The sequence below is a fragment of the Canis lupus genome, chromosome 2 (assembly GCF_011100685.1).
Source record: "Canis lupus familiaris isolate Mischka breed German Shepherd chromosome 2, alternate assembly UU_Cfam_GSD_1.0, whole genome shotgun sequence".
NCBI lineage: Eukaryota > Metazoa > Chordata > Mammalia > Carnivora > Canidae > Canis > Canis lupus.
Genome location: NC_049223.1, coordinates 7,725,976 through 7,746,954, shown reverse-complemented (window position 1 = coordinate 7,746,954; position 20,979 = coordinate 7,725,976). Strand labels below are relative to the sequence as shown.

At 39.1% G+C, this 20,979-nt stretch overlaps 1 protein-coding gene across 1 annotated transcript in view; it reads right to left on the bottom strand.

Annotated features, from left to right (window-relative positions):
* C2H10orf67 (chromosome 2 C10orf67 homolog) overlaps positions 1-20,979 on the bottom strand; it is a 189,797-nt gene that overhangs the window by 127,281 nt on the left and 41,537 nt on the right. The window contains exons 3-5 of the mRNA XM_038532058.1: positions 10,778-10,898; positions 4,794-4,937; positions 2,376-2,450 (exon numbers count right to left, since the gene is read on the bottom strand). Of these exons, the coding sequence (XP_038387986.1) occupies positions 2,376-2,450; positions 4,794-4,937; positions 10,778-10,898 (340 nt within the window). The remainder of the gene's footprint in view (positions 1-2,375; positions 2,451-4,793; positions 4,938-10,777; positions 10,899-20,979) is intronic.

Below are 20,979 nucleotides of genomic sequence, written 5' to 3'. Positions count from 1 at the left end.
TCTTGTGCCAGGAACTATTGTATGTGCTTCACAGAATCAATTCATTCCATCCTCATAACAAGCTTATGAGGGGGGCACTATCATGATCCTCATTTGACAGATGATGAAACTGAGGCAGAGAGGTTCAGTATTTTCCCTAAGTTCCCATAATGATAAAGTGACAGAGCGAGGATTCTAACCCAAGTAGTCTAATGTCAGCCAGGATCCCTGTTCTAAAGTACAGATTATGCTAACTCTTAACCACGATGCTCTGTGGTGCCGGCAATACTACTAGAGAAGTCATCTGTCCAACAAAGAGAATTTGGCAGTTGCTTATTGATGAGAGTGCAAGGAAACCAGGCCAGCTATTTATTGTTCCATAATACATCTCCCCAACCTTTGTGACATAAAACCACAACAGTTTTTCATGCTCACAAGCTCTGTGGGGCAGGAAATTAAGACTGGCACAATGGGATGGCTTCTCTTTGCTCCATAATGCCTGGGACCTCAGATGGAAAGACAAAATGGCTGGGGGCTGGATGACTTGACAGCTGAGTTCAGTTGAGCCTGTGGATCCAGTACCCACATGTAGATCCTCCAAACAGTTTGAGCTTCTCACAACATGGTGGCTGGATTCAGAGAGGGTGAATCCGGAGAGCAAATGTTCCAAGAGTATGAGAATGAGGTAGCAAGGCTTCTTTTGACCTAACCTCTGAGCTGGTGCAGTTTCACTTCCTTTATCTTCTGTACCTATAAAAGCAAGCACTGAGGCCAGCCCATATTCGTGGAGGAGGAGTTAGGCTCCACCTCTGTGTGGGAGATAACACTGCACATGAGTGAGATGATGTTGCAGCCACTTTTGGAAACACAATCAGCACAGAATCGTGAAGACTGTTGACAGAGCAGTCCTAGAATATTTTCAGTTATGAATTACTGAACTGGCAACTACCAGTGACTTAAACACTAAAAGTGTATTATCTCATTAAATGAAGGGCCAAAGACAGGGCAAGTCAGAGTTATTTAGTTGTTCAATGATGTCATCAAGGACCCTAGTGCTTTCTATCTTTCCACTCTGCTACCTCTAGCACATCCAAAGTGTTTCAGTCCTTGGTAGTAGGTTGGCTGCAGTAGTTCCAAGCATCAGAAGGAGACAAAAATGGCAGGCAAAGGGAAAAAAAAGGGTATTTATTCCCATAAGACTCTTTGAATTACAAAGAGTAACCTCCTCCCCAAACCTCACAGCCAACTTAACTTCAGGTCACATTGGTTGGGCACTTGATCTTGCCTATGTTCATATCATATCTGAAAGGGAATCAAGGAAAGAAAAGATCTGGCATTTTGGCTTCATAGTAAGAAGCACTTCTGCTAATAAAAAAAGGAAGAGGGATAATCGCTGTTGAGTCATCAGTATCTGCCACACATACAGGCAACTATCCATTCATTTAGCAATTATTAGCTGATTGTTAATTATGCATCAGGCACAGTGCTAAGAGGCAGGCAGAGCAGTGAATGAGACAGACAACATCCCTGCCCTCATACGGCTTACAGTCTGGCATGGAACAGAACATGTAACAGGCAATTACATAATTAAATACAAATGTGATAAATGCTATGAAAAGAAGTATGCAATCAATGATGCACTATTTGCTATAATAAAAAAAATATTTCTTCCCAGTAGTTTATTGAAATGAAAGTCAAGATTACAGTTATAGAATCTAAAAGAAGCACAAGGTCCTTACTACGCCTAAAAGGTAATCATCGAAACTATGAATGTTCCCATTGTGTAGGAGAGTGAAGCACCCTATCTGGCAGACAGATGTGTCCTCGTCAGTAGAAAAGTTACTCCACCAAGGGTCAGAGACCATTCATTGGGATTTATGACAATCGCAATGAACTCTCCAAGACTACCTAAACTTCTATCAAATTGCATGCTAACCAATCAGATTTTTTTTCTTTTATCTTAAAGATTTTATTTATTTATTCATGAGAGACACAGAGAGAGATAGAGAGAGGCAGAGACACAGGCAGAGGGAGAAGCAGGATCCCTGTGGGGATCCTGGGACTCCAGGACATGACCTGAGCCAAAGGCAGATGCTCAACCACTGAGCCACCCAGGCATCCCACCAAACAAACTTTGGATTGCTTCCTCACTTACCTGAACACCAAATTGGAATTTCCCAGTCTCTGCAAAGTCAGATCTGTCACCATAAAATGTTATTTTGGTCAATTTAACATGAGTGTGAACACTCTTGGACCCGATCCCTTTTCACTGACCTGAAAATGGAGTAGACAGATCTTCAAAGCCAAAAACACAGACTGGGAACCACCAGCAAGCCCAGTCTGTGCACTCACAGGATGTAAAGCTGGCCTTGCCCCTGATAGCACTAGACACCCACCTTGTACATTCCTTTGATAACTGCTATGGCATCAGCCAACTGCTGATTGTAGCATTTTCTTATGGTGTCCTCATTCTGCAAACCAAAAATAAGTACAATGAGCACCACAGTGTATTTCCAAATATGACTCTCATACCTACTAAGGGACTCAGTATAAAACCATTGCTCAGATCATCACAAATCTTGTGAAAAGTTCAATTTGTAATCATTTATCCTACACTACAGTGATTACACTGCATTCAAGTTTTTAAAAAGATTTATTTATTTATTTTTGAGAGAGAGAGAGAGAGCACACGTGTGAGCAGGGCAAGGAGCAGAAGGAGAGGGAGAGAAGGACTCTTAGGCAGACTCCGTACTGAGCACAGAGCCTGATGCAGGGTTCGAACTCACAACCCTGAGATCATGACTGGAATTGAAATCAAGAGCCAGCCACCCAACTGACTGAGCCACTCAGTTACTGACACTATATTCAAGTTTTACTTATAGTTAATTATAAGCAATGGAGAGCTCAAATGGACAAAATAAATACAGATATTGTGAACACTTTATTTCCCTTTACATATTTAAGTCTTCTTACTGTCTTCCTAGAATTGCTTTTTAAAATAGTAAAATCTATTTGTAATCATTTTCTCTCCTAGTCCTTGTAATTTTTTAATGGGATATGCTCATAAAAAGAAATCTAGACCCACTAATCCATAAACCAGTCATTTTTGATTAATCAAACCAGTTGACCATTGTTTTTGGATAACAATGAAAGACAGCCCATAAAAATCCCCCACAAACCTTGATTCTGATTTCATTTCTGATTCTAGCATGGAGTGGAAACTATGATTACGCTGTAGAGTCAGACAGAATTGGATTTCAATATCACTGTGACACTTTTCAATCTGTCTGACCTGAAGCAGGCTACTTAACCTTACTATCTCAGTTTCCTTATCTATAGATCAGGAATAATTGGGTTTCATTTAAGCATTATTGAGGGACTTGAGGAAACACATTTAAAGGCTTCCTGTGGTCTCAGAATGGTGGGATCAATAGAAAAGGAGTTGTTCTTTGTTGTTGGTGGTTTTTTTTTTACATTTGTTTTTATTTAAGTTCGATTTGCCAACATATAGAATAACGCCCAGTGGTCATCTCATCAAGTGCCCTCCTCAGTGCCTGTCACCCAGTTACCCCATCTCTCCGCCCACCTCCCCTTCGGCAACCCATTGTTTTCTTTCCAGAGTTAGGAGTCTCTCATGGTTTGTCTCCCTCTCTAATTTTTCCCACTCAGTTCCCCTCCTTTCCCTTATAATCCCTTTCACTTTTTCTTATATTCCACATATGAGTGAGCATGAGCAGGGGGAGGGGCAGAGGGAGAAGCAGACTCCCCACTGAGCAGGGAGCCTGACACAGGGCTCCATCCCAGGACCCTGGAATCATGACCTGAGCAAAGTCAGATGCTTAACCAACTGAACCACCCAGGTACCCTTGTTTGTTTGTTTTTTAACTGAGGACTAGCAGTACCTGTTCTTTTTTTTAAATTTTATTTATTTATTCATGAGAGACACAGAGAGAGAGACAGGCAGAGGGAGAAGCAGACTCCATGCAGGAATCCTGACATGGGACTTGATCCCGGGTCTCCAAGATCACGCCCTGGGCTGAAGGCGGCGCTAAACTGCTGAGCCACCCAGGCTGCCTAGTACCTGTTCTTAATGACAGATAAATATGCTAACCTGAGCAAAGATTTTAGGAAATTCCTGGAAGCTGCAGAGTTTTCAAGCCTTTGGCTCCTACAGAGATAATAAGCACTAATAATATCATGTAAAATTGTGTGCCTAAGAGCCAGATCTCAAGCACCAAACTGTCTGGCCAGGAAAATAACTCTGCTGTTTTTTTAACTGGTGGCCTTGAGCAAGTTAATTAAACTTCCTGGGCCTCAGTTTCCTCATCCGTAAAAGAGAGATAATAATTGCATCTACTTTATGAAGTTAGTGTGAGAACTATATTAATTTGTATACAGAGCACTGACAAAGTTCTTGACACAAAGTAAAGCTATTGTATGAGACACAACACATGCAAATTAATTGCCCTCATGAGTTGCTAAATTCAAAACTGTGGTACATACCTATCTAAGCACAAGATCAATCTGCATATAAAACAAAGGAAATGGGACACTTGGGTGGCTTAGTGGTTGAGCATCTCCCTTTGGCTCAGGTTGTCATCTCAGGGTCCTGGGATTGAGTCCTGCATTGGGTTCCTGAGGGGAGCCTGCTTCTCCCTCTGCCTATGTCTCTCCCTCCCTCTGTGTGTCTCTCATAACTAAATAAATAAAATAGTTTTTAAAAACTGCAAAAATTACCTGGAATGAACAAAAATAGCAAAAGAAATGTAAAACAAACAAATAAATATAAAATAAGGAAATGAGAGAGCATGTACCTCTTGATAACGTTTTTCAATTTTTAGGATCCTGTCATGTAGAGCAGTGAAGAGACTGAAAGATTCTTCTTTAAGACGGTCCTCAAATTTCAACTGAAGCAATTGTTTGAGGAACCCAAAATCCACTTGAAGAGATCTAATAATCTAAAAATGGAAAAACATACATTATTGCAGGGAGTAAGGGTGCTCTGCGTAAAGGTTCTAGCACATTACCTGTTTCCGGGTGTAAAGAAGCAAATTTTGCACCTTAAGATATGCCTCTTTAGCATATTGATTATTTTAGGCTGATTATTTTTAAGAAATTGCAAACAGAAAAAGCTCTAATTTATAAGGGAAATCTCCACTTGTGAAGGCTGTCTCCCTAGCTATACCAGCAAGAGGGGGATGACTTAAAATCTCTAGAAACTCTTAGGTTGACTTAAATCTGCATAACCACCATCCCCTTGTATACTGTGCTTTTCCTCATAAGCTCCCATAACTGCTCCTTTCATCCTCTGACATCTTTTGTCTTTAGTTGAAGAGGATATTTAAGGTTATGGATTCACCCCCGCCCCCCTCCCCCCCCAAAAAAGGGTTATGGCTTCAGCCATTTCAGAGAGTTACTCAGTTTTCCTGGGTCTCTCCCGTGTAGTCAGGAGCTCTACATATTACTAAATTGTTTTTCTTCTGTTAATCTGTCTCCTGTCAATTTGATTCTTGGACCAGCTAGAAGAATGTTGAAGGGTGGGACGCCCGGGTGGCCCAGCAGTTGAGCATTTGCCTTCTGCTCAGGGCGAGATCATGGGATCTGGGATTGAGTCCCACATTGGGCTCCCTGCAGGGAGCCTGCTTCTCCCTCTGCCTGTGTCTCTGCTTCTCTGTGTCTCTCATGAGTAAATAAATAAATCTTTAAAAAAAAGAAAAAAGAATGTTGAAGGCTAAAGAAAAATTTTTCCTTCCTAACATGAGCATATTACCTGGAATGTAGTCAGGGGGGCCTGTCCTGCCTTTTAAGAAAACCTCTGTAATATGGGGTACATTGGAGAACTCCAGTTAATCTGCTACATTGACATATGCTAATGGAGTAAGGGAGAGAAAGTGCCTGGCAGTTTCTTCTCATACAGAATAAAATACCTGTGGCTAACATCAACCCTTTATCATACCTTGAAAGGTATAGTCCAAGATGTGGATATTAAATCAGAAAAGACAGGCAAAAATTAATATTCTTTGTGAATTTTCTAGCCAAGCACTTAAATACATAACTAGCATGTTGACTAAGAATCATTTCATTTTTTTAAAAGATTTTATTTATTTATTCATGAGAGACAGAGAGAGAAAGAGAGGCAGAGACACAGGTAGAGGGAGAAGCAGGTTCCATGCAGGAAGCCCTATGTGGGACTCGACCCCAGGTCTCCAGGATCACACCTTGGGCCGAAGGCAGGTGCTAAACCGCTGAGCCACCCAGGGATCCCTAATAATTTCTGATCATTAAAACATACACTGTGTTTTTGTCTTCCACCAACTATTTAAAATGTATTCACTAGGCAATCTTCCCCCTGCCCTGAATGGAAACTTTAGGCAATTCCATGACATTTCTACTCATTTTTCGGAATAGGAAGTCCTACTGTCACTCAAAACACAGCTTCAAAGTGGCATTTAGAATATGATTACTAAAAGTTAAACACATCCAAGTAAGACTGGGTGATCATTGCTATTCTTTCCTACACTCCTACGAATAAACTCTTTTTTTCTTCTCCTTGCTGTTGAGGGTCCTCTGTCCTTTTAGATCATTCTACTAGATAGGGCCCAGAATGACCTCATGATGATGCACTTTCTCTCACTCTTTCAAAGGCCATGTACGGTCCATGGAAAATAATCACACATTCCTCATCCCATAACCCTTAGCTTCCTTATGTAAGGATCAACACCAGTCCCCTGTGTCTTCCAAAAGCAGCAAACATACTTCAGGTTTCATACAAGGCTGCCTTACTAGCCTTAAGTTGAGGAAGATCACTTCTGGTACCTCTTACCCTATAAAGAGCATGGCAATAGAGCTTTCTCGATCACTTCAGTAATTTTGCCTCTTCACCTCCTGACTCCTTTATTTTTGTTGTCCTTGATCTATTTCAAAAGCTAAGAGTCATGGATCTGATATGCAACATTCCTTTTGTAAATTCTGCAAATGGGATCTAACTCAAACTCACTTTGGAATTTGATACCTGGTGTACTAGCATCCTGAAAAGCATCTTGTTTTAGTATCCTGAAAAACATCTCGTTTTAGTATCCTGAAACTATAGGAAAGATTTTATTTTGCAGATGAGGATAACAAGACTTCAAGTGGTTAAGTGACTGTCTAATCCAATATTACACAGCCAGTAATGGAAGGCCCAGATTTGAAAAATTATGACTGTCTCATCCCCCTATTTCTTTATACCCTGTTGTCAACTCATAAAGAGTACTATGTTGAGAAATCATGTTTAAAAATATTTGAAAGCAAGTGATGTCTTAAGTAATTCCTTAAATTCCCGGAACAGGCAGAGATGACTTTGCCTTTAGAAGACCCAGTTCTAGATGAATTGCATATTCTGCAAAAGAGAGGCATGGAAATCCTGTGTGGTCAAACAAACTTCACTGGATTGAAGATTCCCAGACAGCACTATAAACTCTAGATAAAATATGAACAAAACACAACCAACAACTTGAAGACACTGGAGAATAAACAGAAGCAGGAGAATCCTGGAGGGGATTGAAAAATTGGAGGAAGGAACTGATGCAGGGTGAGATGCCTGCTGGGTAGCTATGTTCAGTGACCTCACAAGGCAGCTAAACCTCAAATAGAAATCATTGGTTTTTATGGTCTGAATAATAAAAGGACAGCACAATCACAGACACTGGATGTGATCGTGTGGGGTTCCTAAAAAGAAAAGAACCAAAGAGAAGGAGCATAAAATCTATATGTAAACTCAGAAAAAACCTCTGGGTGATCCCTGAAACACATGCACATGGAGCACACTGCAAGCAGCCTGTGAGATTTGGGCTGTCAACCAAGATACATTTGCAGTTGGAATCCAAACAAGTTTATTATGTGCCAAAATACAGACATCAACAGTCTTCTGAAGGAATATACATATATATTAGAAGCCAGAACATAACATTCACAATATCCAGGATATAATTCAAATTACCTGATATTTAAAACAAAAACAAAAACACAAAACAAAAAAATCCCAGGAAAATGTGATTCTGTCCCAAGAAAAAAAATGATTGAGACCAACACCAGTATTACACAAGCATTGGCAAAGATTTTAAAGCAGCTATTATAATTATGCACAATGAAGTAAAGGAAAATAATATATATGACTTATTTGATTAAGCCGATATAGTTGCATTCTCTAAAATAGAGCTATATGATATCCTAATTGATACTGAGATCCAACTCAAGGAATTAGAAAAAGGAAAACAAAGTGAACCCAGAATAGTAAAAGCAGTTAAATAATAAAGATATGAAATTTATGAACTAGAAATAAAGATATGATAGAGAGGATTATAAATCTGAAGGTTTATAAAACCTCAGATGTGCACGTGCTCCACATGCGTGTGTTTCAGGGATCACCCAGAGGTTTTTTCTGAGTTTACATATAGATTTTATGCTCCTTCTCTTTGGTTCTTTTCTTTTTAGGAACCCCACACGATCACGTTCAGTGTCTGTGACTGTGCTGTCCTTTTATTATTCAGACCATAAAAACCAATGATTTCTATTTGAGTTATAATAATAATAATAATAATAATAATAATAATAATAATAATGAGATAGATATAGCTTCCAAGATCTTCTAGGGAAAAAAAGAAGAGGTATACACACAATATTAGCATTTTATTTTCATTTTTTTAATATTAGTATTTTTAAAAAATATAACTACAGACACAATAAAGATTTAAAAGTAATGAGAAGACCGTCAACATTATGCCTATAATTTGAAAACTTGGCAAAATAAATATTTTTATAGAAAAATATAATGTCAAAACTGACCCAAGAATGTTTAAGAAAACCATACTATATCCATAACAAAATAAAAATAGCAATAAAAATAAGCACTTGCAATTTTACAAGGAAGTTCTAACAAACACTGAAGAGATAGATAATTCTAACTTCATGCCAACCATTCCAGAGAATAGACTGAGGAACATCTCCCAACTCATTGTATGAAAGTACTATGATCTTGGTACCAAGAGTGAACAATAGTATAAGAAGAAAAGATAAATTTATAGGACAGTCTCTTATGAACATAAATGGAGAACAATCATTAATAGAAATATAGCAAATGATGTGGAAAGCAAAAGAAACATTATAGTCCAGTTGGGTTCATTCCACGTTTACTATTCAAAAGTCAATGTTCACATCATCACATAAAGGAAAAAAGCCATATGACTCAATAGTATGGAAAGCATTCAAATCAGGTCATTCATGATTTTTTTTTCATTCATGATTTTTTAAATGCTTTTAATTAATTAAAAATAGAGGAAACATCCTTAATCTGATTTAAGCATGTGTATCAGAATTTGGTTCAGCTATATTTTAAAAATCCAAATAACAGAAGCACAAAAGGGAAATAAATTTTATTTCTCATTCACTAGAAATTGCGGTAGGCAGTCAGTGGTGAAAAACCCCTAAGATCCTTCTACCTTATTACTATGCTGTGTATACTGCCTCAGAATCATCGTGCAAACGGAAGCATCCATGTTCTAGGCACAAAAATAAGGAAAGGAAAGGAGGGAAGGAGGGAGTGAGGAAGAAGGAAAGGGGAAGGAAGAAGAGGAGGAGAAAGAAGTGAAGTAGCAGAAAGTAAGTGCATGTGAATTGTTTCTTCAAGAAGCTTCCCCAAAGCTGCCATATAATATTTCCATGTAATTCTACTGACCAAAATTTACTCATTTGGATGTGCCCAGTTGCAAGGAAATAAAGTTATAAAACTTTTCTGAAGGTATTATTAGAAAAGGTAACTAGCAAGCATGTAAGAAAAGAGACACCTCCAAAAGTTACTAGTAGGGGTGCACATTGTACAATCTCCCAGCAGGGCAATTTGGCAACATCCTTCAAAGTGGCTAATGCATACATTCTCTGTCTCAGAAATTCCACTTTTAAGTTTATGCTACAGATTTGTTGGCCTATGAGTATGTACAGAATTCTTCATCACAGCAGATGATTTGAAACAACTAAAGTGTCCATTCATAGGGGGAGAGCTAAATAAATGATGCACATTTTACAATAGGATATACTCGTGAAAATGATGAGAAAATTATGTACCAACATGGAATGATTTTCCACATTGTTAAGTGAAAAAACAGAAGCAAAGTAAACAAGAGTATTCATAGTAGTATGCTATCCCATGAGAGTTCTATGGATTAGAGATTTTAATAACTCTTCATATCTGATGTTTATGAGATGTTCTGTTTCTTTACAATCAAAAAAGATCCAAAGGAAATAATGGTGGAATGTCAAGATTTGACAAAATTGTATGAGGGTAACACAATTATTCATCATATTACTCTCCACATTTTCTACAATTCAAAAATCTTTTATAATTCTTAAAAAAGTATCATAAATAGAAAATGTTGACAGATGTCAAAAGTATTCCAAAGAGAGTAACAACCCACTTCGCTAAACAGGTTAACATATATAAACATGACATAAATATAAGGAGTAGTTTATACAAATTATTTTATTTTTTATTTTTTTATTTATTTATTTTTTATTTATTTTTTAATTTTTTATTGGTGTTCAATTTACTAACATACAGAATAACCCCCAGTGCCCGTCACCCATTCACTCCCACCCCCCGCCCTCCTACAAATTATTTTAAAAAACACAACTGTCATCCAAGTCAGCTTGTAAAGATGCTAATATTTAAACATTTTTACTCATTTAAATTCTGCAAAGGAAAGAGACACAAAGGCAAACAATATCTATAATGATCTCAGAAGTTTGAAAACAAATCCAGATTTACCTGTATTAGCTTTTCTGTAGATGAACTCAACTCTTTTAACGGCAGAATTTCACTGTAATCTGTTTGAGTAGCATGGTCTGTACTGAAAAAGCCAACTTTCAAATCATCTGAAATAGTAAGTCTGAAAAAAAATGGAGAGTACAGTGCTTTATATAGTAGATAACTTATTTTAAAATATGTATTATAGAAAAAAATATGTATTATAGCACATATTTTTGTGTAAATCATATTATGTTTTAAAGATTCAAAGGGACTGGTAGAGTGAGGAAAGCTCTGAATTACTTGCTCATGATTTAGGGTTTTCACCAGGACTCTGTGGATTATCAGATTCCCTGAACTGTGGTATATTTTCCCACTGCTACTCATCTTATTTCCATTTTCTGATATATTTGAGCCTCCTTTTAATATCCTATCTGCTGTTTTAAAGACATTATAAATTACACACAGACACATCAAGCAAAAATACTTCAAGATAGTGGTTCTCAAAGAGTGGCCTGAAAACACCAGGGGTTCCAGCATACTCTTCCAAGCAATCCACGAGGTCAAAATTATTTTCATAATAGTATTAATATTTTATTTGCCTTTTCCACTATCATGCTCTTACAGTAGTGTTCAGTGGAGTTATCCAGAAGCTACAGGTTATGTGAATGCATGACATGAGTGTAGAAGCAGATATGAAAATTCAGCTATCATGCATTAACCCAGGCACTAAAAAGGTGTGCAAAAATGTAAAGCAATGACACTATACTCATTAGAGTTCTTGTTTTAAAAAATAGAGTTCATTTTCTTTAAAATATGTTATTTATGTTAGCATAGAATTGGTTTACCATTATTATAAATGAATTAAAATACATATATTAATTTCTCCTTTTAAAATTCTAATATGGTCACCAAGAATAGGCATAAACTAAAGCTCTTTGAGGTCCCCAGTAATTTTTGAGACTATGAAAGTTCTTGAAACCAAAAAATTTGAGGATTATTCTTTAAGATAATCACACCACCATACTATATTTGATTTTCAAACTCCATTCCTGCAAAATCTGAGTAGGCAAGGAACTTAAGCATTTGTAAACACCTCAGATAGATCTTTAATCTTCTCAAATAGTAAAAAGAAAGCCTATTTTCTGGATGCGCTCCTTGTCAATTTGATCAAACTTAACCAAAACTACCAGTTTCTAAAACGTCAGCTAAAGGGATCCCTGGGTGGCACAGCGGTTTGGCGCCTGCCTTTGGCCCAGGGCGCAATCCTGGAGACCAGGGATCGAATCCCACATTGGGTTCCCGGTGCATGGAGCCTGCTTCTCCCTTTGCCTCTGTGTGTGTGTGTGTGTGTGTGTGTGTGTGTGTGTGTGACTATCACAAATAAATAAAAATTAAAAAAAAAATAAAATGTCAGCTAAAAACAGAATGCCATGAAAGCCCAAGTAGAATTACCATACTTTTCAGGATAGACTCTGAAGACAGAGTGAGGTACTATCTTCACTGGTTTGCTGACCAGCTGGCACGGACTCTGAAGGGGGCACCCCTGCAACCCTTTCCCTCCTTTTTATTTGCTGGCAGAGTCTCAGGATCATGTCCCACAGAATTCAGGGCAGGGTGATCATGTTTCCAGTGCCAAGGGTAGCTCTTGTCTGGTCTCAGCCCATCACAGAGATCCCATTCTTCTGGGCAGATTGTTTTAGGGGTGGGTATGGAACTGGTTCTAGCAAGAATGACATGAGGAAAGATCTTTTGAGGGACTTGGGGTAAAACTTTCTATGCTCCTACGCAGGGGCACCAGAGGAGAGTTTTCCTCTGTGACTCTGAATATTGCCATGTGTTGAAGTGATGCCAAGAAGTGCCACAGCCATCTGGTGACCACAAGCAGGGTCAGCCAAAGGCAAAGTCAGTACATAGATTATGAGCTTTTTAAAAATAAACAGAAGTAACTTTGACTGATGACTTTTTTTAGCCATTGACTCAACTAGCTCTAAAACTTGTCATACCTCTGGCCTTCCTGCAATGTCATATATATGTTATTGGTGCTGTGGGGGCAGTTATTACCATCAGCTACTATGTTCTGAAGTATCATAATTTTTTCATCATGTTTGGAAAAAACCATTGAAGTACAGTAATATTTAACCAAGAAAGACTAAGTATAAACTTACAAAATATTAAACATTTAATATAATGATTTTCAATTAACCCCACTAAATTTTCAACCAATTTTCTACACACTCATCAATGTCATACTCATGATCAGTAGCATTATCCAGATGGGGAGGGAACAGCAGTAATGTTGTATACCTCAGTTTCAACTAATATTTCTGGTGTTTTTCCACAGAAAATTATATTTTAGATTTGATCAAATTTCATTTTAGGAGCCTTTCCTCCTCTCTCCCCTCCCCCACACTAACAGAGTTCTGTTGGAAGAGGCAATCTCCTTGGTCCCTGAGTGTCCCTGCACCTTCTTTCTGCATATGCCAGGAATGCAAAATCCTGGCCACTCTTTCCACAGGCCATTCCTCAGAATTGTGTTTGCAGTGAGCAACCTTAAAGGATGAGGTAATGCCTTTCCTCCACCAAGAAGCAGGCTGGTACTCTTTACTATTAAAATGGTGAGGGTTGCCTGGGTGACTCAGCAGTTGAAAGCCTGCCAAGGTGTGATCCTGGAGTCCCGCGATCGAGTCCTACATTAGGCAACCTGTATGGAGCCTGCTTCTCCCTCTGCCTATGTCTCTGCCTCTGTGTGTGTGTGTCTCTCATGAATAAATAAATAAAATCTTTAAAAAATAAAAAAATAAAATAAAGTGGTGAGCTCAGGGACCCTTCCTTTAATGCAACACGCTGTGTATATAGGTATCCATGATGGGCCTTTAGTGTTACCCTCATGGCACTGAGGGGGCATGGCAGATCAAGACAAACAAATATGAAGGTCTGGATACTGGTTTTGCCATGATGATAAAGTCCTTTGTCTCTGATCCAGGAGTCTTGTGTCTTCTGCTAGGGGCCATAAAATAAGCAAACTTGTTAGCTTGTAAGTAGGGTAAGATTTCAAACACTGCAGAGTCCTGACCCACAAAATCCTCTCAATAAATGCTTGTTGTATTGAATTTTTTCATTTAATTTTATTTTTTACAGTTCTTTATTTATTTAAATAATCTCTACACCCAAAATGGGGCTCAAACTCATGACCCTGCGATCAAGAATTGTATACTCTTCTGACTAAGCCAGCCAGGCACCCCTGTATTGAAATTTTTTAAGACTAAGATATAATAATTAACTAAAAAGATCATCAATATTCAAAGCTTTGTCTGTCTAAAATTTATAACCATTTTTGAAAATCATTTGTGAAAACCATAAATTATAATTATTATATTAAAATTATGATATTGTACTAGACTATAGAAATGGATGAATCATATGATCAATTACAAAAATTTTAAGATGTGTTTTAAAACAGTTTATAAGAAATAAGAAAAAAGCAATTTTTAAGGGTGATGATGTAAAATTTTAGGGAAAATATTTTTGATAGTTTTTAAGTATGGCAACTATTATAGATGACAAATTGTACATGTGGCAGGCTTTTTCTAGGACATATGTTTTATAAATTTTAAAGAAATTCTCCTTTTTTATACATTTGGAAATCTTTTAAAACATGAAATAAAAATAAAATCATTATACTTTCAAACAAGTGTCCCACAAAATGTAGACAATAAAGGTTTCCTAAAACTATGACCAGGTTCCAAATTTTTGTCTTTTTAATCTATCATTCCCATGGTCCCTAGAGGTATCTTACTAAAACTCGGGTTCTTTCACTATCCTGCTATAAAGACTTTAATAGCCTTCCACTGTCCAAGAGAATTATATTCAGTCTTCTTATTCTGATCTCCAAACTATGGGTGCAAACTACTTATCTGAGCTTCATGCACTTAACAAAGAATAACTGAGTACCTACTGTTTGCCAGGCACTGTTTCTGGCACAAAGGTAATAGGAATGGGCAAGTCAAAGTCTTTGTTCTCATGGAACTTATATTCTAAAGGGAGAGACAACCAGTAAACAAGTAAACAAAAATACGTTATATATTGTGAGGTAGTGGTAAACTCATCTTTCATTTTGTATACCCTATGTACCATACTCATCTATTAAATGTTCTCAAAATACATCTGTATCTGAAGGTTGGGCAGTACCTTCAGCCTAAAATATAGTCTCTCCACAGTTCTACCTATAAAAATGATATATAGTCACTTTCTTTTCCATCTTCCTATTCCTTCCATTCCCTTACCTTGCCAGAGTGGAGGAATCAACATGGTGGTCAGTGACATGAGTCAATTTCTTCATAAGAAAGGTTAGGAGCCATGCAGAGGAAAAGGCCAACAGGCCTCGTAGCCAAGAATGTAGGGTAGTGTGAGAAACAGTTTTAGTATATGTGCTTCCGAAGCAAGCACAGCAGTGTGAGAAACACAAGCAGCAGCACAGAGCCAGCATGATTGGGAGAAGGAGTACATAAATGTAAAAATGTAAAAAAACCCAAGGAAGATAGAGCATCAGCATCTGGCAACCGCCATAGTGGTGTCTCATTTAGGTGGGAGTCTTCAATGACAGGTAAGGCTGGTCAGTGGAATTGTGATTAAAACAAGGAATTTTTTTCAAAAACTTCAAAATAGAATACTTCATGTACCAGCAATCCCATTTCTTTCTTTCTTTTTTAAGATTTTATTTATTTATTCATGACTGACAGAGAGAGAGAGAGAGAGAGAGAGTGAGAGGCAGAGACACAGGCAGAGGGAGAAGCAGGCTCCATGCAGGGAGCCTGACGTGGGACTGGATCCAGGGTCTCCAGGATCACACCCCAGGCTGAAGGCGGCGCTATACCGCTGGGCCACTGGGGCTGCCCAGCAATCCCATTTCTGAGAATGTATCCAAAGGAAATTAAGTTATTATCTCAATATTTACCACCCCTCCACCCCATGTTCACTGAAACATTATTCAAAATAGCTAAAGCATGGAAATAACCTAAGTGCCCATTAATGGATAAATGATAAAGAAAATATAGTGTTTACATACAATGGAATAATCTTCCACTATAAAAAAAGAAGGAAATCCCATCATCTGTGACAACGTAGATTAACTCTGAGGGCATTATACTAAGTAAAATAAGTTAGAGGAAGACAAATATTGTATGATCTCACTTATATGTGGAATCTAAAAAAGGCAAACTCATAGAAACAGAGTTGATTGGCAGTTGCAGAGGCTGAGGCCTGGGGAGATGGGGAGATGTTGGTCAAAGCGTACAAACTTCCAGTTATAAGAGAAATAAGTTCTAGCTAATGTACAGCCTGGTGATTATAGTCAGCAATACTATATCATACTTGAAAGTTGCTAAGAGAATAAATCTTAAATGTTCATACACACATAACAATGTGAAGTGATGGATGTGTTAATAACCTTATTGTGGTAACAATTTTACAATATATACAAAATATCAAATCATCACATCATACACCTTAAACTTACACAGTGTTATGTGTCAATTGTATTTCAATGAAGCTAAGGGGGAAGAAAGGAAAAGGAGATTTTGTAATACCTACTCACAAAATGTTAATCTATTGCAAAAAATGGCAAATTTTTGGTAGAGAATCCTGGTAGACACCAACCCAATGAGGTCGAGGTTAAAGCACCAACAGGGAAACATAATGAACGTGTGCCCACTAAAGTGGATGCCCTGAAAAGCACATACCTCCATTTCTGTGGCATTTCCTGCCAAGAATGCATAATAAGAGTCTGATTATAAGAAAACACTAGACAGAGCTGGACACTAAATCCAAAGTCTATACTTTTAAAAAATGTCAAGGACATAAAGGACAGCTAGAGGCAATAGGAGTTCTTTCAAACTGGATGCGTCTGAAGGGCCAGGATAGCTAAATGCAACATACTCCTAGATAGGATCCCAGACCAGAAAGGAAAAAAGCTATCATTGGGGCCCTTGGCACAACTTGAAGGGGCCTGATGTAGTGTTGGGCTAATGTTGGCTTCCCGATTTTGAGAGCTGTATGCTAGGTATATAGGAGAATATCCATTTTAGGAAAAACACACTAATTCTTAGCAGTGATGGGCACCAATCCTATAGCTTGCTCTCAAAATGTTCTAAAAAGATTAATAATAATGAGTATATGAATTCGTGTATGTGTGAATGTGCACACAGAAGGGACAAAGAAGAGGAGCGGGGCGGGGGCGGGGGGGTGGAAAAACAAGGTAAAAGGTCAAGAATTGATGAATCTAGGTGAAGAGGATATGAGGGATCTTAGTTCTGGCAATTTCTCTGTCAATTCGAAGTTATTTCAAAGTAAAGTATTTTTAAAACGTCATATGCATTCTTTAAGCAAGTTCGAATTTCATCAATTTCAACCAGCAAGAACTGTCAACATTTTAGGCCTTAATGAACAATGAAATGTGACTGGAAGCAACGTATACCACATTTGTATATGCTGCTTCAACTCATTTTCTAACTGCAAAGCTGCCAGTTTTTAAGAAAGTTTACAATAAAAGAAATCTAGACTGTAGTGCAAGCTGCTCTTCCACTTGGACATTATGATCCAGTAGATAATGGCACTGTTTGTCTACGACAAATAAGGGTGATCTGTGATCCTCTGGCAAGCACCACTAAGAAAATCACAGCGAAGGCCTCTAGGACTTTAGAGCGAATCTTGTGCCTTCTTAGGTAGATGACTATCATCCTTTTGATAAACAGCGCTGGCTCACAATTGAGTCTGGAAAAGACTGAATGTTAACTCCTGTAAACATGAGTCATCAGGCCTGAGTTTCCCATGATAAGTTAGGTTTTATCTTACCCACCAAACCATACACTTGGGCATGAGCACGGAAGTGACATAAGAGACCAGGCTCAAGCAGAAGGAAAGACGCTTACAGGAAGCCCATACCTCCTGTTCCGATTGCCTCTTCCCCTCCAAACCATAGTTACAGCCTCATGGCAAATTCTGTACAATCAGTTGATTGAGGAAGAAAAAAACTCAAGCCTAGTTAATAGAGGGGATTGCCATCAGGACGGGGATGCCTATAGTTCCACAGCTCCACTACAGCTCCGCTCAGAGGTGACCTTGAGGGACAGCAATGAAGGAAAATCCTTCCACCTAATAGAACTGACCTAATAGTCCATTTGGTCATTTACTTTTTCTGGATGAGAGTGAGCCATAATTGTGTACCTGCATTAATTTGTATACTGTTGCTAAAGTTTTTTTTTTTTTTTTTTTTTTTTTTCAGGCTTTAGGTGCCCCCCGGGGGGCTCCTTTTATTACATTGATTTATTCAAGTGATAGAAAAAAACTCTCTCTGCAGCAGGTTTATGATAGTCACACAGAGAGAGAGAGAGGCAGAGACATAGGCAGAAGGAGAAGCAGGCTCCATGCACCGGGAGCCCGATGTGGGATTCGATCCCGGGTCTCCAGGATCGCGCCCTGGGCCAAAGGCAGGCGCCAAACCGCTGCGCCACCCAGGGATCCCTGTTGCTAAAGTTTTAACTGAATAATGGTCAGGAACTTGGAAGGAAGAAGACTGAGAGACTGGTGACAAGAAAGTCTGGGGAAGAGTTCTGCAGATGACCCTTTAAGAATGAGCACAGGCTAGGGGTGCCTGGGTGTCTCAGTCGGTTAAAGCATCCAACTCTTGATTTTGGCTCAGGTCAAGATCTCAGGGTCATGAGACTGAACCCCATGTCAGGCTCTGTGGCTCAGGGCTCAGTCTGCTTGAGATTCTCTCTCTCTCTCTCTCCCTTTCCCTCTGCACCTCCCCCTCACCACTCATGCTCTCCAAATAAACAAAGAACATTATATATATATATATATATATATATATATATATATATATATATATATATATATAAAGAATGAAAGAATGGGCATGGGCTATGAAGATACTTGCATACCCTGTGAATGCTCACCAAGGGTCATCCACCACAGATAAAGTATGCAATGACCAAGTAGGTAAAATGACACACTGTGGACAGCAGCTAGTTGCTGCAACCATTCCAGTGTTCGCTCAGTAGCCCTTGAATGAAATGGCTATGGTGGAAGGGATGGAGTTCAACAACATAGACTTCTGAGTTTGTTCTGGCTGCTGCAAGCATTGAGTGCCTCATCAGCCAACAATAGAGAATACTGAGTCCCTAATATGCCAGTATTAACCAGTGAGGATAGCCAGCCGCCTAGTGGCAGCCTGATAACACTGAACCTCTTCCACCATCCTCTCTGGGAGAGACATGTATGTATTCTGGATATGGATTTGTATTCCCTGACCATGATGCCACTATTCACTACAAAATGCCTTATCCACTGATGAAGTTTTGGATTATAGGTGAGGTTTGGTGGGGTGAGGTCTGGAGCTAAAGACCAAGAAAATTCTTGAGGCATCTTTGGTGCAAAATGGTGGTTTTATTAAAGCCCAGGGACAGGACTTCGGGGCAGGAAGAGAGCTGCTGCCCCAGGCTTGTGAGGGGTGGCTGATTATATACCTGCAGAGTTGGGGGAGGTAAGGAAAAGGCAGATTTCAAAAGGATTTTCATATGCAAAGGAGGACCTACCAGAACCTGGAGGCCTTGCCATTGTCAAGTTAAAGATTGTTTATCCCTCAAGCAGGTCATTAACATTAAGACAATTGGCCACTTCCCGAGGAATGTCACACATATCCCACCCTGGGGTGGGGTCATTTATGGGGTGGCAGTTTGTGCTTTTTCCTTAGCAGCCCTCTGTTCCCCATCATCCATCATTGTGACATAGTGCACATAATCATTCTGATAAGGGTACTTGTTTCATAGCAAAAGAAATGTAGCAAGGGCTCATGCCCATGGAACTCACTGGTTTTATCACATATCCCATCACCCAGGAGTGCAAGCTTAATGAAAAGGTAAAATAGCTCACTGAAGATTTGATTATGGCAGTTGTGAGACAGATCCATGAAAGGATGTGTTTCTGCCTTCCAGGATACAGTACATACTTTGAATCAGTATGTGGTGCTCTCTCTCCCCCAGCCATAGGTCCAGGAACCTAGAGACAGAAGTGGAAGTGGCTTCTCTCCCTAATATACCTAATAACTTTCTACCAAAAGTATTGCTTCCTGTCCCAGCAACTTTATGATATGCTGGCTTGGAGGTCACAGTCCTCAGGGGAAGAATGCTTCCACCCAGAAACACAAGAGTTCCATTGAATTAGATGAGAGTTAATCAACTGGCCACTTTGTGATCCTTTTGTCATTGAACTAAAAGGCAGAGAATGGGGTCCGGCCAAAGTGATTGATTCCGATTATGAAGGAGCAAGTGAGTTGTTGGTATACAATGGAGTCAGCGAAGACCATCTCTGGAACCCGGGGGATTCTCTAGGGTGCTTCTTGGCCTTTCCATGCTTGTCATGAGCATGCTATGAAGGCGCACACGTTGTGGAAAGGTTGTGCCTTTCCACAATGTCAGCTTTATTCAACCATAGAGCAAAGTTAAATCACAATTATAAAGCAGGTTTAGGATTGCAAACTCAATGACAGTCACCATGTGATTAAACTTGGCTTCTTAGACAACATACAAAGCAGGACAGAAGACAAACCACACAACAAGCAAGATAACAGAAGAGTGTGGGAAGTTAACGAACCAAACTCAAAGTCAGTCTGTGGGTGCGCAGCTGAGATGGGGCCCCGGGCTGGTCTGGGTCAGCCCTTGGCACTTACTGCTTATGTTCCAGCAGTGAAGGATCTCGGTTCTGGTCAGAGATCAATCAGGCAGGGCCTTTGGCGGCATTTGCCTTTTTTAAAGTGGTCAGACAGAGGGGTCAGGTCTGAAGAGTCCAACACTTTGCTGCCCAAATCCTTTCCTTTTTAAAGGGCTTTAATGTGGAACGCCTGCGTGGCTCGGCGGTTGAGTGTCTGCTTTCAGCTCAGGGTGTGATCCCAGGATCCGGGGATCGAGTACTGCATCAGGCTCCCCTGCATGGAGCCTGCTTCTCCCTCTGCCTCTGTGTCTGCCCCTCTCTCTCTGTGTCTCTCATGAATAAATAAATAAAATTAATAACATTATTAATATTATCATGAATAAATAAATAAATTAAAATTTATTCTCATGAATAAATAAATAAAATTAAAAACCTTTAAAAAAAAAGGTTTTGGATCTCTGCAGACCTCCTCTGATTACCAGTTCTGGTGTGTCAGCTAACGGTGGTCCCCA